Source organism: Paramisgurnus dabryanus, chromosome 6 (genome assembly GCF_030506205.2).
Source record: "Paramisgurnus dabryanus chromosome 6, PD_genome_1.1, whole genome shotgun sequence".
NCBI lineage: Eukaryota > Metazoa > Chordata > Actinopteri > Cypriniformes > Cobitidae > Paramisgurnus > Paramisgurnus dabryanus.
In genome coordinates, this window is record NC_133342.1 from 25830655 (window position 1) to 25849219 (window position 18565).

General features: G+C 38.5%; 1 protein-coding gene across 1 annotated transcript; it reads left to right on the forward strand.

Moving 5' to 3' along the window:
* The first annotated feature begins 235 nt into the window (after positions 1-235).
* plppr3a (phospholipid phosphatase related 3a) lies at positions 236-16234 on the forward strand. The gene is made up of 8 exons (XM_065276353.1): positions 236-736; positions 2779-2882; positions 6250-6435; positions 6673-6802; positions 9734-9929; positions 10928-10985; positions 11465-11638; positions 13181-16234. Exons 1-8 carry the CDS (start codon positions 709-711, stop codon positions 14489-14491), a joined length of 2187 nt encoding a protein of 728 aa, XP_065132425.1. The 5' UTR covers positions 236-708; the 3' UTR covers positions 14492-16234.
* The last annotated feature ends 2331 nt before the right edge of the window (positions 16235-18565 follow it).

Genomic DNA, 18565 nt, shown 5'->3' on the forward strand with positions numbered 1-18565 from the left:
TTCTCACAGGAGGCGCGCGCCGCGCCTCGCCATGTGCTGCTGTATTCAAGAAACATACCTAGACACAAAGCGGGCGCATCATGGTAAAAAAACAGCCCCACCCCAAATAAGCAATGACCACAAGCTTCACACTGGTCCTCCTCATTTACCCTCAGCATTTGGATATGCGACGTCCGTGTCGGCAGGATGGGACAAAGGCAGGACCGTTTTAACCCTTGCGGTCACGAACGGATCACTGGAGTGCCCACATCTCTTTTGTTACACATTACTGGTTGATCAGTGAAAATAAGCGATGGTTAATGGAGACGGGTTTGTGCGCGTGAGTGTGTTGGTGTTAAAAAGTGACCCGCCTCTTCCCTCATTTCCACAGTCCCCTCCCTCAAGAAACCCCCCTTTTCCACTCTCCTTTTGTGTTCACGGTGCCCTACACATCGACTGCATTCCTGTTTCCCTCAGTATTGACTCATTCAAGAGGTCTGTATTGAAAGAAAGTATCACAATTGTGTGGAAATCACTCGCATCTACTTCTGAGACTTCGGGTTGAGGAAATACCGTTCATACTTTCACACGTTCACTTACCTCTAAGGATAAAGGAGGGAAGTGGACTCAAAGATAAATTGTAAACGCGTGAAATGGATTAAATCCCATCGAGGAAAGCTGGAGCACCACAGACGAACCAAGCGACGGAGAAGGGCTCGGAGGGAGTCCATGAATTTCCAACATCAACGAGAAAGAGGTGAGACATCAGTCTTGTATGGTGCACGAGCCTCTTCTGGGGAGCATGTTGAATCGAGATCTCGAGACTGATTTGCTTCTTTTTCTTTTTCTGAATGCATATAAAATTTAAAGTAAATGTCTAGCTTTGGCGCCGGGTGTCCTGTACGACATACAAAATAATGCATGACACCATTTCAAGAGAGGAGAAAGAGGTGTGTAGTGTGAGGTAACTGACCACGAGGACATCTTGAAATTCTCGAAATGTGTCGGTAATGTAACAGCTACTTTAATGGTGTGTGTTGTGTGAGGATAAGGATCAATAATAAAACTGTCCCGTGGTGTAGCGTATGTAACATTAATGACCATCTTTATCATCACAAGAAACAGCTGTGTGTCTGTGCGTGCGTGCGTGCGTGTGAGAGAGAGAGGGCTGCTCGGTCCCGCACTCAAAGCTGTTTCAGTACCATATAGTGGACAGCGCAGCTGGTACTGTAAATCAGAGTCCGACCTCAGATCAGCTTCTAGTGAAAGTAAAAGCACATCAGACATGCCTTACATTTTTAAGGTTTATGTTACTATTTTAAATCTTGACCAGTGATAAGTTCCTGTAACTCAAAAATTAAAGTAGAAATTGGTTAACATTTGTTTTTTGATAAATTAATGTAGGAACATGTTGTTTTGAGTAATGTATATTTTTTACAGTGTATTCTTATCAAAATAGCATAAGATTAGCTTTACATTCACTTCTGGCTGCCCACTTGGTAACGCATTGGGTTAGGAACAAAAAGGTCATGGGTTTGATCTCAGGGAGCGCATATAATGTACCTTGTAATGCACTGTAAATGGCTTTGGATTAAGCATTTTCCAATGCATATATCTCAAAGTGTGATTTTTTTTACATGCACAACTGCTGTAAACTTTAAAATGCCTTATCTCACAACCGATTAAAAATCATTGTCTTAGATCTTGGCCTAAGATTTCCAAACTCTATTTGAAGTACTTCAATTATTCGTAGCAGAACACAGGCAAGGTTTAAATGCTCTTTCCCATTCACTTCTCACTTCGTGTAAATTTATTCAGCACCAACTTCCCACCCGTTCTGACATATTGCTGAAGAGGTTCACAGACAGAGTTTATTGCTGCTTTACTGCTAAGCTCTTTTATTTGCCAGCCAATAGACTCCTTGACAGCACAGACTTGAGTCTGTTCATTCCCAGCTCTCTCCGTACCCCCCTCTCTCTCCAGAGAGACAAACAAAGTTGTGCAGGATAAATAGTCGCCTCTCCCCTCAAAAGAGCTTGCTTTGTTTGTGCAGTGTGAGGCGTAGAAACCGATACGGTCATCGTGTGTCATCCAACCTTCATTAGCTGTATGCTTGGAGAGAGACAAGGCGTTTGCATGCTGTGTGTCAATACGAAAGTCCAAAAAGTAACTACAAAAAGGTCTGCCTAAATCTGAGGGCCAAAGTCACTGATGTTTTGTGAGGGGATTTGCAAGGTTATTCATTTATAGTTGCTGCACTCTTTTTAATCTGATACTCAGAAGTGGCATTGAATCCTCTGTCGTCTGACAAGGCACTCTGCAAATACGTTCAGAATGATACAGAATATTTTTAGGTTGCATTGCATTACTGTGTCCAGGATGAGTTATGTGTTTTGAAACGTATGAAACCTGTACTTTTAAGTATCACAAACCTTAGTTTGCTGTGTCATGGAGCATAAAGCCACATCCTTTAGAATTCTCGTCTTCATCTTCAGCCCAAAGGAATAACGACTCTTTAATTACAAGCATGTAAACATTTTAATGAGCTTTCGATCATGGTTTGATTGCTTTCATACTGATAAACAAGAAAAAGGACCTTGAATTTTATGTATTACACGATGTATGCACTGACTAGCCACATGCTTAGCTAAGCAACCTACAAACAAGCCCAGTGATCCATTTATCAGAGTGAGAATCTAGTGTCCTTTATTTGAATTAATTATCTGTGTATCCTACTTATCTTATCAGCAGCGGTTAACTGATGTGTTTTCTATTAATCTTGAATGTTTTTACTTTCAGATTATACTCGACCAAACCCCAAAATGATGTCTCCAAAAGACAAGCCTAAGAAAAAACCTCCTAAAGACAGCATAACATTGCTGCCCTGCTTCTACTTTGTGGAGGTATGTTCAGATATATCACTGTATTCAAACTGCTGTAGTGATTAAGCTTTGACATCCTCTGTTTGAACCTCCTTCATCTTGCACTTAAACTGCCTTACTATCATTGTGCAATCTATCCGCATGCTATAAACCTGTGACTTATCAAGGAGAGTCATCTGCAGTGTACGCTATTTAAGAGCATTTCAAGTTACATTATTATGGTGTTGTGAAAGCGAGCCTGTATAATGAAATGTGCCTCTTAGCAAGAATAAATGACAGGCTATGCATTACAAGTGTAAAGTTGTCATAGAAATGACATTAGTAGTACTTTAGACCAGTTTATTTAACCTAAGCTGAAGGATTGCTTAACCTGTTAAATTGATGTCAAGTACTGTATATGTTTTAGACACGGTTAAGAGGTTTCAACAGGATTGTAGCTAGGATTATGTAGGCTTAAATTGCTGCATCGTTATTTAATAAGATAATGTTGAACAAAACATCTTTCTAGAAATTAAACCCTATTGTGATATATGAAAGAAAATTATAACAAAAAAAATCACTAAAAAATGCAAAGCAAAAGTGCTAGATCTATTATAGACCTCAAACTTAAACAGATTTCTTTCCTATTATTTATACCAACAGGTCATAAAGTAATTTGGACATTTCAATATCTAAATTCAGTTACTTTCCTTTTCAGATACATTGGATTTGCTCTGGGGTTGGTCAAATTGCCCAACAATATTTATATGAAATAATATTTTTATATTAACTTAAACTATCAACTGAAAGTGAGAATATCAGTATAGCATTGTGAGGTCATATCAAATTAAATGTCAAATTAAACTGTATAAAGTACTCATAACACTGCCTAAACAACAACACTACAGTGTATGCATATTAGTGATAGGACAATATATTGCAGATGTCGATATATTGGCTGATATTTGGCCTTTTTTATTATCAGTCAATACATTTTTTAAATTGGCCATTTGTGCAGGCACCTTATTATGACGTAAAGTGACGTATTAAGGCATTAGTGTCCTCTAGCGGCAGTAACTTATAAATACAACCTTACGTTTTAAGTTTTTTGCCTTATACATCAGATTAGACATTTACTTTTATGAATTTGTAAATGTAGAAACGGTTTCATAAACATTTATGGTTTTAAAGATATTTTGGAGCATCTAACCCCACCCTCAACCTTACCCTAAACCCAACCACTTCTCAACCATATAAAACACAACACGCAAGTAAAACGACAGTCAGGTATTTATTGCTTTAAACTGTATAAAAGTATTAAACCATTGGCGTTGCAAACCTTGCGAACTGAAGCCATACGATTACTTTATATGAAGAACTCTGTGATCAAAACACACAGTCAGATCTCATTCAAACATAAACCAGCATGACGTAGTCGGTCACAAGAGCCAATAGCGCTTCACATTCTTAGCTGATGTAATTATACGATCGGTCACGAGACACATGAGAGCCAATGCCTTTTTTCAATCATAAATGACGCATCATCGCTTCTTCAGGTGGCAGTTTTTAATCAGTTTACCTCCGGATCTGATATTTACAGCCAATTGTCATCACTTTTGCATCTTTTCTTCAAATAAATCGATCGTTTGACCTCGGTTGTGAATATTTTGTATTCTGTGTTTATATCATATAATAAATAAATGGGTACATTATTTGTCCTAAATGCCTGAATAGTGTAATGTGTAATAAAATACAATTAATCCTGGCGGTTTAAATTGAAAATGTTATCCCTGTACATGTTATCATAGCAAAATTATACCCAAAAATATAATTTTATACACTAATATATTAAGTTTCACCTGCTGCCGGTAGAGGCGCTTATTTAGTAAATGCATCTATTGGTCATATTTGGTGAAATGGACAAACGACCAAAGCAATCGTATAAGTTGGAGGATATGTTGGTATAGACAGTTTCAGCAGTAACAACATAAACAAGTGGTCCGCACGTAACTTCCGGAAAACTATATAAAAAAAATTTATATAACAAGCAAAAAAACAACACATAGATTACCTAGGAAAACAAAACATTTGTTCAAGAGATCAGTTTAGTGACTAGTCAGACCATTAAAAAAATAAATAAACCGGAAGTAAAGTTTGGATCCAGACGTGTATCGCTTCAGCGCACGTGTGTCCGATGAAACGGTCTATATTTATAAATGTTACAAATGTATTTTCACTTTCACCAATTTTCTATTTGTCTCTTATTAACTGTAATTGCATTTGTGTTATTTCGGCCTCATATTAGCCAATCGGCCGCACAGCTTTCTTAATATTGTCCCTAAAAAACCCATATCGGTCGACCACTAATGCTTATCTCTTGCATCACTTAAAACCAACTGCACTGCTGAATAAGGGAGAGCTACAAATTACAGACAAAGCCTTTACTTGACTGTGATTGGCTGATTATCCTGTCATTCCGTTATGTCTGGTACAAATGAATTGGTTGTTTAAAAGTTCATTTCAGTTGGTTTCAGTTCGTACAGGTCTGTAAATATAAATCGGATCTTCCCAGGGCTGGAAATGGGGGGGAATGCGGCCGGACGGAGTACGGAGAGTGGATTGAGTCCTCAAACTAGAATTTTTGAAATGGTGAAATAGAAAAGGAATTATATTGAACTTAATAGCTTTTAAAAATGACTCCCATTATGAGTTTTTTTCACATTAAGAGTGTTTTCCCCATTAACTCTTATTTTATAATGCATCATCATGACACTTCAAAGCCACATCAATGACACTGTATGACTGATGTATCGGTTCTTATTTAAGATATTTCCTATTACTTAAAATGTCCATTAACTGAATATCCAAATTATCACACTCTAGAAAAGTTGTATTTATCCTGAGTGAGGACAAATATATTGGTAAATTGTTAAAGGTTGGTGTGAGCTCAAGAAAACATACTTAGGAGGAAACATAAAATATTATATTATTTTAAACCTATCTAAGAAGTCCTCTAAATTCCCGCCTTCCCAAACTAGAGGCCCCCAGTGAATTTCCAGCCCTGGATCTTCCATAATAGAAGAACTTCTCACAATTTTATTTCTCCTAGACAAAGCACGTTTTTACAACATGAAGCACAGTTTTAAATACGTTTGATGATGCCACTTATTTGTCGTGAAATCTTATGCAAATCTTTCTATAAAATAAATGCCAGTTGCTTTGATATTTTTATTAGCTAGTGCAGTGACATATATATATTTTCATGTGTCCCCAGTATACTTTTTGGGGGCACTCAAGCCTAATGTGTGTGTGAATAATTCATGAATGTATCAAAGCCATAAATTCCTCCCACCGTAATCCTCTTGTGCCACCTTTCACATAACCCAGCCACTTTCCTCTTTTCTCTCAGCTGCCAATAGTTGCATCCTCCATGATCTCCCTTTATTTCTTGGAGCTGACAGACGTTTTGCAGCCAGCCAAAGTAGGTTTCCGTTGCCATGATCGCACACTGAGCATGCCCTATGTGGAAACAGGAGACGAGCTCATTCCTCTGCTCATGCTGCTCAGCCTGGCCTTTGCTGGCCCTGCAGCGTCTGTGAGTATACATAGTCTATTCATAAACGCCCTAACTCATTTATCTCAGTGTATCTACTATGAAAAATACACAGTATCCCATTACCTTATTCACCCAGTTGATATTGCATATGATGCTGCATGGTCAGTGCATTAAAAGAATGAGCATTTTGTATAAAGCATAAGTAATTACTAAGCAAATTGGATTTCTCAAATGTTGCTTTAGGCACTTTTGGTCTTCTGTGTGTTTTTGGCTTAGATCATGCTCGGGGAGGCCTTAATGTACTGCATGCAGTCCAAATTGAAGATTCCCTCTGGTTCTGAAGGGAGTATAAACGCAGGAGGTTGTAATTTCAACTCTTTCTTACGCAGGACAGTCCGATTTGTGGGTATGTTTATTTCACAGAGATACAGTGCATTGCTATATCCACAAACATATAAAATGGATCCTATTTTCGAAATCCCAGCCAACATTGTTTCTTATACAATATCATGATTTAAGCAATTTGTGTTGACTTTGACTTAATGAGGAGTTCAGAAGATGCAAAACCCTCTAAGTGCATGTTTTCTTGTAAAGTAGCATTTTTTAATCCGGCTATTGTGTTTTGGTTCAGTAATTTCACTTTAATGGCATTAAAAAAGGTTATTAGTCAGTAATGAAACTTATTATTTTCACAAATGTCACTTTTGTCATTTTCAACCTGATCTCACAAATTTCCATGGGATAGTCACTGACTTTTTTTGCTCATTTTACCATGGCATTCTCACGGATCTCCACATTTTTCCGTGGCCCTACCACAGACTTTCTTTTCCGTGGCATTCTCACGGATTGGTTACTCAACTGTTTTGTCCTATTTTCTTACAATTGTCACTTCGGTTTAGGGTTAGATTTACATAAAATGACATCCTTACCCAAACCCAACTCTAACCCCAATGTCAGGCGACAATTGTTTAAAGTTTAGCAAATATAAAAGAAGAAATCAGAATTTTTTTTATAAACCAATACTTAAAGTGACATACTAACGCAAACACCAAATCTAACCCTAAACCAAAGCGACAATGGTTTAAAAATAGGAAAAAGCAGTTGAGTAACCAATTTGTGAGAATGCCACAGAAAAGAAAGTTCCTGGTAGGGCCACGGAAAAATGCGGAGATCCGTGAGAATGCCACGGAAAAATTTGAAAAAAATTCTGTGACTATCCTACGGAACTTTGTGAAAGCATGTTGGTCATTTCATTAGTATCTAAAAAATTAGATTTTTGGCAAAAACCTCCACTTCTAAAAAAAATTCCAATTCTTTTTTGAATAACCTGAGGCTAAGATTAAGCAAATTTGAGGTATTTAATGAAAGAACACTACATACGATAGCATTCGGCTAATATAATTATCTCATTTTTGACAGAAGGGGTGCTTTAAGGCTTTTGCATCTGAGCTCAAATCAACATGTTCTCACAAAGTTCCATGGTTTAGTCACGAAATATTTTGCTCATTTATCTGTGTCATTGTCACGGATCTCCACATTTTGTACCATAGACTTTCTTTTCCGTGTCAGTTTCACGTATTGGTTACTCTTTTTTGTTTTTCCTATTTTTAAAACATTTTCACGTGGGTTTGGGGTAAGATTTGGGGTTTGGGACAGGGGCGTCATGCACCAATTTTTTTTAAGGGGGCACAGTGTCAACAGCTCACAGAAATTTGTGCATACACAGACATCAAACGAAATATTATAGAGCTTTCAGTCTTTTCCATGGCACTTACATTTCTAACAATCTGAAAACCCCTGCTTTCATGCAAAAACCTCCAAAATAAAAGTGATGACTAACTTTCATATCAAATACTATTCAATCGGAATAATGACACATTTGCATCATATTCACATCTGAAACGGCATGTTTTATTTAAGTCTTAATGGCTTGTTTAATTGTGTCATTAATGCATTTTGCACAACAACTACATTATCATATAAAATTAATGTAATTTTAAATCCATAAAGTATATAAACAACGAAAATGACATAAGCTATAGCCACGTGATTGATTTTAATGTTCAATAATGATTTTAAAAAATATGTTTAGATAAAATTATTAGAGGAACGGATTTTTGCATTAAATTTTACCTTATGTGAGCATGTGAGATTCCGCGCCCGCGTGAACTTTGGCGAACTTTGGCGTTGTGCCAAGAAGATGAATCTCTGCTAATATAACGTTGAGACGGTCACATTTCAAACCATACATTTTCTACACAGAGAAGGTTAACTGCACATTACCGTACTGGGGTTTGGAAATGTTGTGAGCGTTTCTAACACGTTTTAATTCCTCAGATAGCCAAATGCAGCAGCAAGCCAGCAACAGCAGAGAGCTCGTGAGCGCGCCCAGACACTGATGACGTCTGCGACTGCGCTCTGACTGCAGCGCCAGCTGCCGCCAGAATAAAAGTAATGTAACATGATCAAAACACGATCAAAACGGCTAAAATCTCTGAAAAGTGACAAGGATGCAGCACAGAATGTATAATATTGTGCATATTAACAGATTAAAAGTCAAATAACAGATTAATGGACGCTTATTTGATTTTGAGGTTGGATGCAAAATCCATTGGCTCAAAAAAACCAAGGGGGCAGGTGCCCCCTCAGTTTGAATGGGCATGACGCCTCTGGTTTGGGTTAGGATGCCACTTTAACTATTGGTGTATATTATTTTTTTCCGGGCTTTTAAACAATTTTCGCCTGGTGTTAGGGTTAGAGTTGGGTTTGGGTTAGGATGTCATTTTATGTTAAAGAAAGTCATTCTAACCCCAAACCCACACGAAAATGGTAAGAAAATAGGAAAAGCAATTGAGTAACCAATCTGACACAGAAAAGAAAGTCTGTGGTACAGACAAAAAAAAATGCAAAGATCCGTGACAATTACACGGATAAATGAGCAAAATAATTTGTGACTATAACACGTAAATTCGTGAGATCAGGTTGATCAAACAGACATGACCATTGTACTTTTTCCATCTTATTTTTGCTGACTTTCTTACTGGTTATTAAAATGGCAAAAACATGGCTTTGAGTAGTTACTGAGCTGCTTAAAGGAAATTTGGATGCTCCACTTGTCCAATGTTCAGGATCCTTAGTTTTAATACTTGGGAACTGAATGACATTCATTATTCAGACGCTCAAGAGCATTCGGGCACTTTTAAAGGTTTTTCTATTTTTGACGGAGCATATGGTCGAGTGTTGGCCACGTAACACACACGCGCACACACACACACACACACAAAACAGTCTGGCACTGTTAGCACAGTTTTACTGACAGTTTCTTCTTTTCTCACAGGTGTTCATGTGTTCGGGCTATGTGCCACCGCACTGGTGACTGATGTTATCCAGCTGGCCACTGGCTATCATGCACCCTTCTTCCTGACCGTCTGCAAACCCAACTACACTCTGCCCGGTGTGGCCTGTGATAAAAACCCATACATAACCCAGGACATCTGCTCTGGCCGAGACCAGTATGCTATTTTGTCAGCCAGGTGAATATTACAGCTCTCTGTTACACAAAGCGTTATAGTGTCTTCCCAAAATTATTCAATGTTTTTGTTCACACTGATAGTGTTGTTTTTTGCATATTGTCTACATTGTGTTAGCACCTGCAGGATTGTGTAATTCACGTAACAGTGCAAATACATTCCCCATCTTACAGTCTGTTTCTGATGCTACACATCACCATGATCTGGCATGGTCTAGGCATCTTATTGACTATTAAAATACCTAAAAGTGCCTATCTTTAATATCAACTGAGTAAAGCCATGTCAAAGATTGAAATCAGTGAGTAAAATCAAACTTTGATGCTCATAATCTCATATTTAGATTGAGACTTTAGCCTCGATTTCACAGACAGAGTCACATATTGCTATTCTCCATCATCATTTGATGAATTGCCATGATCCAGGAATAAAACATGATTTATATGTTTTTTAGGAAGCTACGGAAATTGGTCAGACTATGTCACAGCATGCTAACAAACACATTTAGAAAAGCAGTAAGTGGCTGTGGGCGGGGCTTTGTTAGTGTGTCATCACAATAACAAGAGAATCAAAACAGCATGTTATGGGGATTAAAAAGAAGGAATGTGGGTGGATTTTTTTTCCTTGTAGGATTTTTGGGTTTACACACTGTAAAAGTGGATTTTGCATAATACGTGCCCTTTAAACCATGCTTTTAAACTTATATTTCAGACATTCAGTGGTTTTAGTTGCTAATACCATAACAATGTTTCCTAACAAGGATTACGAATAGATTTGACCTCACCTTGATCCCAAATCCCTGTCAGTCGACACGAAACACCCATGCTATTACACAGATATAATTGTGTTTCGCTCGCTGAAGCGTGATCTGTTCTTTCTGCGTCTCGGCTGATTTACATTTCTTTCTCACATGCTGCAACTCTTGGCTTTGCTTTTTGATTATTCATGTGATGTGTTACTGAAGTCCCTCACACTTGTCTCTTTTCCTCTCTGTATGTTATCAGGAAAACTTTCCCTTCACAGCATGCCACTTTGTCTGGCTTTGCAGCCGTCTACATATCCGTAAGCATCTTCCTTTACTTCTTTAACCACAGGGAACTTGTGATCTGAATATGTTCTGACACAAATATTAGTAATTTAAAAAGCTCTCGCTGTGATCCTAGAGCAAGCACTGCTGTTAGAGGGATCCATCGTCGTAAAACAATATCAACTGCTAAGTAACCACTGCTGAGTACCTAATAAGTGCAGAATGGAGTACATAGACCACAACCAGCTTGGTGTCTCCCAGCTGTATAGCTCCAGATACCCATTAGTTGTATTATGTTAGCTATGCCTCGTTGACTTCAATGTGGGGTTCCCACGCTTAATGACGTCTTTCTCTTTGGACTGTGAAAAAAGAGACAGGCGAGCTGCTGTAACTGCATTTACAGCAAATACAGTTGATTCTAATTAGAAATTAATATTAGGTCTCAAAGGTCATTTTGTGGGGTTTTACCCAGGCAGATGTGATTTCTACATGTGTCTGTCTTCTGTGCTATTAGATGTACTTCAATGCCACAATCTCAGACAGCACCAAGCTGTTGAAGCCTGTGCTGGTGTTTGCATTTGCCATAGCAGCAGCCCTGGCCAGCTTGACCCAGATCACCCAGTATCGAAGCCATCCCATCGACGTCTACGTGGGTTTGGTGATTGGAGCTGGCATTGCTGTTTATCTAGTGAGTCAAGTTTTCCTCTCTGATAAATGTTTGCTGTGACTGCTTTAATAAGGATTTTGCAGAAGGTCCCAGACTCTCACCATTTTCTAATCTGTCCTGGCACGCTCTATATTTAGGACTTTATTTTAATTTAAGAAGAAATCCTCTAGGATTTTTCTTTTTTTTTCACTCTTTCTGTCATTTTTAGCCACGTCTCTTCTCTCTGATATGCTTCTGCGCTAATCTCTCTAACCATTTGAGGATCATTTCAGAAAACGTCATTTCAAAGAGAAAATAAGTGAAAGAAAAATGAAATAATAGAAAAAAGCTCAGTAGCATTGATGGACAGTGTGAGGATAAAGTTTATGGAGTACTTCTATTAAAATTAGGTCAATAAAATTCATACCATCATGGAGTCTTCTTAGACAAACAGTTTATTAAAGTGGGCCATACATTTTCTGTTCCAGCAAAACAATGGGCTTGTGCAAAGTGCAGGTAATAAAGAAATTATGGCTTATTGAGTAAACAGGGTTCCCACGGGTCCTTGAAATCCTTGAAAGTTTGTGAGTCTGGGGGGGAAATCAACGCCCTGGGAAGTTTTTGAAAATCTACATACATAGAGACAGGTCAATGAAAGTGCTTGAATCTATTTTATGCAAGAAGTTTTCTGGGGAAAAAAATCCATATTATTCCCTGTGTAGTGTAGGATAATATCATAAAAATTCTAGACTTTTTAAGCACACGTGCTAAACTTTTCGCTTTAAATGCTTATATCTTCTGTATGCGAATGTTGATTCATACCAAAATGCTTTTTTGCGTAATTGTGTTTGACCCATAAAAACGTCTCCGGTTACGTATGTAACTGTTGTTCCCTGAGAAAGGAACAAGACGCTGCGTCTCCCTTCCAATACTTCCTGCGTCCCTGTAATGCCGTCTTTGGCAATATTTCAGAAAGCGATATACTTCCTGGCTCCCGCGTCACCCTGTCTTTGTCGTTAAGCCTCACCATTGGTTGAATTTGATATACACATTCAGACACACTTACCCCTGGAGGTGTCACCACAGTGACGCAGCGCAAGTTCCCTTGTAAGGGAACTGTAACAATGTATCTTAAAAGCTTACACAATGTAACTTTGCTCTCACTTGAAATGTGTCCCCACATTTAGTCCTTGAATTTAAGAGGTATTGGACCTGGAAAGTCCTTGAAAGGTCATTGAATTTAAAGTTAACTAAGGTGTGGGAACCCTGAGTAAATTTGACCTTTAAATTCCAGACATGGACCCTATTGAACATCTTTGAGGTCTATGAGACAGGCTCCCAACTTCAGTTTCAGACCTCACTTATGTTCTTGTGTAGTCGAACAGCTAATGGAAAGCTTTCCCAGAAGAGTTCAAGCTTTTAGATCAGCTAAAATGTAATGTTAAACAAGCAAATATAGACATGAATGTCAATGTACTTTCATGTAGTGTATGTACAACGTAATTCAGTTTTCTTTAAATGGTACAAATGGCAGATTAATTATCTCACTAACCTAATATTAACCCCATTTCTTTCACACTTCAGGCATTATACGCAGTGGGGAACTTTGCATCAAATGAAGAGACCTCCCCCAAACCACTAAAGCAGACCCATCAACCAACACAAAAAGATCCTCTGAGAGAACTGACACAACGTGGCCATGACTCGGTGTACCAGAAGGGTCATGCTTCTGAGAGCAATGACGAACTGTCTGCCCCGCCGCATGTTGCCGGCCTGAACCGTAAGGTGCGTCGAGAGAAGGCCTCTATGGGCAGCCTAAAGAGAGCCAGTGCAGACGTTGAGCTCCTGGCTCCTCGCAGTCCGATGGGAAAGGAGACCATGGTGACTTTCAGTAACACTCTGCCCCGTGCCAATACCAATGCTATGGAGGAACCTGCTCAACGTCACATGACCTTCCATGTGCCAATGGACTCTCAGCGCTCTAAACAGCTGGTGTCTGAATGGAAACAGAAGTCTATGGAGATGCGCAGTCTTAGCCTGAGGGACGATGAGGAGGAGGGGGCCGCTGCGGAGGGAGTTGACGGAATTGAGGTGGAAGGTAACGATGAGCTGGGCATGCAGACCTCTCTTTATCCTACGGTGCAAGCCAATAGGGGAGCAACAGCGACGACGGCAGGAGGGAGCACCAGGGTGATAATCCCTCAGAGGCCTGGTGCACCACAGTTAGTTCACATCCCTGAAGAAGCCACTCGACCTCCACCAGTGTCACCTAAAAGTGCCATAACGCGTGCAAAGTGGCTCTCTATGACAGAGAAAGGTGGTCCGGTACCAGCCGCCACTCCGGAACTGCCACGTCTGCCCAACCAGCCGCGGGTTATGCAGGTCATTGCCATGTCTAAGCAACACGGTCCGGTTACTGTTACCACACCCAAGTCTTCTGAGACCGCCTCATCTTGTGGCACTTCCAGCACAGGATCAGAGTCTCCCTACTACCGTATCCCCTCTGACCGAGACAGCGCCAGCATTGTTACAGTAGACGCTCACGCCCCTCACCACCCAGTAGTGCGTCTTTCTTCAGGCAACGGGAATACCTGGGATTGGAGGAGCACCACTGGTGCCAAAACTGAGGTTCAGGAGACCAGCCGAACACTGCCCAGGCAGGAGTATCGTCCAATCAAAACAGAGTCCTTGTGCTCTTCCTCCACCGAGCATGATACAGGGTTCCTGCCTCCCCCACCACACCCCGACTTGCTCTTGGACAGCAGCCTCAGCCTAGATTCGTCCCTCCATCGCAACTCCTCCATCTCAGCTAAAGACTGGGACCCGGGACAGCCTCACCCAGAACCTGACCACTTCTTTAAGAACTTGCAAGCAAACAGACCATTTAAGGAATAATGCAGGGACTCTTCAGACTTCTTTTAGGAGAAATCCAATGTGAATATTTTTTGATGGCTGGTGTGAGAAGGCAGACTTTTTGGTTATCTCACATTGAGCATCTGGGGTGGATTAGTGCCGTGAAGCACCAGAAGGCTCACACAGACTTGAGGGGGGAATTGTGAGTATGTGTGAATAAAAGCAGACCCACAAATCTGATAAGACTACATCATAAATTGTCACAGACTGGGTTTACATGTACACCAATAATGTATTTTTATCCAACAATCAGAGTAAGGATTTAAAGGAAAACATCACCTTTTTTCAATATTTTATTATGTTCTTACCACAATTTAGATAAAACATACCTATATTTTTTCAGTGTGTGCACTGTGTTAGCATTTAGCCTAGCCCCATTCATTTCTTAGGATCCAAACAGGTATGAATTTAGAAGCCATCAAACACTTACATCTTTACCTATTTAAGGACTGTAAGTATGGTGGCACAAAATAAAAGTTTTTTTAAGCGGATAAAAAATTAGAACTATATGGCAGAAGAGCACTTACTTAGCGCCGAGGTCCAAGTGAGGCAAACTAAGTGCTCTTACGCAATGCAATATAGTTCTCATTTTTCTCAACAAAAAAAATCGCTATAATAATAATAAAATAATAATTTGTTTTGTGCCACCATACTTACTCTTGTAACTACTCATGTAAAAGTCTTTAAATATGGAAAACATGGAAGTGTTTGGTGGCTTCTAAATTCATCCCTGTTTGGATCCTAAGGAATGAATGGGGCTAGGCTTAATGCTAACACATTCACGACACACTGTACAAAGATTAATTGTACGCATTAAAAAAAGATAGGTATGTATTAATTTGTCTAAGTTGAGGTAAGAACATAGTAAAATATTAAAAAACGGTGGTGTTTTCCTTTAATTGCTGTAAGTTGTTTACATCCTCTTCATTCCTGTTTACATGCAGTTTTTATTTTCTGATTTTTCCCTTTAATTGTGGTTATTATGCACAAAGCACACCACAAACGATGAACTTACATATAGGTGTGTTACTGTCCACTGTTTTATATTATTTATGTTAAATGACAAACGTGTTCATATGGATGTATTGCCCTATTCAGTGCCATTATGAAGACTATTATTTGAGGTAAAAGTGTAGTAACCATGGTTGTCAAAATCTTGGTTATTTTGTGGTAACCATGGATTACAATAACCATGTTTTTTTAACTGTAGTAAAACCATTGTTTATTTTCGTAAGTGCACAATATTTCCAATCGCATTACGAGGGTGCATGTAAACTTAGTCTTTGATTCTACAGACTAAAATTCAACTAATGGTGAACCATATTTCAGATTTTTTTTATTTTGGGGTTTACTATACGCTTGGAATTACATTGTATTGTACAAGAGGAAATGATGTTATGATGTTTTCAAATGTCTCAAGCGGATAAAGAACAGAACAGAGCTTTATTATTGTGGTCTGGAAATATGGACAGGTAAGCACACCACTTTTATGTGCGTTCTTAATGAATGCTATTGGTTTTATGTAGGCCTAGTCACTTTCTCCTTTTTATACTAAAATATGAAGTACTCTTTGCTTGTTTGTGTGTATTGCATGTGTGTTTATTTATGTGTCTTTTAAACCTTGAATGGACTGTTACATGCCAGAAGGGGCGGCCTCTTTTATTTTGCTGCCCAGTGTTGAGGTTTTTGTAACAAACTTTGAAAAATAAAATTGTAATAATACTATCCATTGTTAGTCAGTGATTCTAGTATATTGTAGTAATTGATTTAAGTTGGAAGGCCTCCATTTATGTTTACTCTGCCACATTATACAGCAGTTATATTAATACAATTATTAAGGATTAAAAAGAAAAGCATTCCAACAAGGCACAAATCTAGATATTTAGTGACAATTTTGACATAGCCAGTTCAGTTCCCGTACCTATATTGCAGAGGCAAATGCTGTGCATTCCCTGCAAAGTATCCCAGATCATGGACGTTTATCACGTTGCATCCTTCATATCCAAGCAAAAGATCAGAACTACAGCATGAAAATTGCTTTAAGTCCAGATTTTGTGGGTGCATCCGTGTCTTTCCTTGATTTGCATAATTCCTTTAGAGAACTAGGTGCTAAAATAACCCAGACAGTAAGTAACAAATACTGCTTTCATAATTCCCCTATGATTGCTTAAAAACCATGCGACATTTATGCATTGTATGTGCTTGTTTTCCTCCTCGCCTTATATAATATATTTTCTGTAAATTTTGATAAATGGACTATCATACACAGTATTCAATAATTTAGGTTTGCAATTTTGTAATCATTACAAAGTTTGTAAACAGAATCATTGTGTGCACTCATGTCTTCAACTAACAATGGGAAGTGCAGTATATACATTAAACATTTTTCAAACATACTGTATGAAGAGCATATTAAAGGGCAAAACCCTTTAAGTGCATCTGACATGTTTTCTTGTAAATTAGCATTTTTTTTATCAGGCTCTTAGGTTTAGGTTCTGTCATGTCACTTTAATGGCAATGTAATGGTTATTACTCAGTAACTGAAATGCCTTATTTTCACAATTGGTATTTAACAAAGTTGACTGTCTTTCACAGCAAAACCCTCTAAAGTACATGCAAGCTTTTTGGTAAAAACTCCGCCATGTGACTGCTACTGTTGGTCCAAGTACTTACAAGGGAAGTTTAAAGTCCAAGTACTTACAAGGAAAGTTTAAATGTTATCCACAGTTGTTTCGCATGCAGTCATTCATCAGTCATCCATTTTCTGTCCACTTGAAAAAATGTGGCATTTAGCTCATTTTGCCAGCAAAGTGGTATTTCTGAATGTGGCCTGAGGCCTGCATTAAGCAGATTTGAAGCGAAAGTATTTGATGAACATATAATACGTGCCGAGAGCATTCTTTTAACATCATCACATTTTTAATGGATGGTCAAAGAAATATCCTCCAGAGTTCAGTCTTAATATTACTTCATGCATTATCTTTTAAAAAAAACATTGTTTTAAAAAGGCAACTAAAAATGGTGTGACAGCTTATATAGAGATTGTGATCAAATCAAACACTCAGAACTGAGCATCAAACATTCAGTGCCTTTGGCCAAGTCAGGCTGTGACTCAATATTGCAGCTCTACAGAAAAAAAGTGAATGTTTCCTTAGTGGGTCATAAGAAGAGCTGCAGCTCGGCCTTCTTTAGCGAGACGTGACTCGTCTGTACTTCTCCACTGTAAAGATTTAACCTGCTTCTGAACATTTAAAATTACACGAAGCAACTAGAGAAAAATGCTGAGGACATTTTACAGCAATGAGCCTGTATGGTTTCTATACACTCTAAAAACAAACAGTGCTAAATGGCACTAAAAGTGGTTCTTGGCTCGTAATCATAGAGGAACCATTTTTAGTGCTATATAGCACCTATGAAGAACCATACGGGGATCATACAGCACCACTATAGCACCACATATGGTTCTACATAGCACAATATAGTGCTACACAGGGGCTTCATCGGTGCTATATGGCACTTAAAATGGTTCCTCTATGATTACGAGAAAAGAACCACTTTTAGTGTTATTTAGCACCGTTTGTTTTTAGAGTGTATCTACCTTAAGAAGACATGATGCTCAAAATGTTACAAGATACAATACGTTTTTTGGAGCAGACATATCACTGTCTGGACATCACATTTGTTTTTTTGCTTACATTCTGCTTATTCAAATATTGCACCTAAGCCCTATTTAGATGTGTGGGATGTGCACACCTTTTTAAAGGGGACATATCATGAAAATCGAACTTTTTCCATGTTTAAGTGTTATTATCAACCTAGAAAATGAGAAAAAAACAACCTAGTAAGTTTTGGTAAACCGTTCTCTGCAAGCATGTGAATAAATAGCTTATTGAAATTTGGCTCCCCATATGATGTCAGAAAGGGATTTTAATGCAATAATAACAACCCTTAAAGATCACATAACACAATTTGTGCCAATCTAATGTTATCTTGGTTACCTATAGAGTAGTATTTCATCCTTCATATATCCAAAGAGTCTTTTGTGTTGTCAGATTT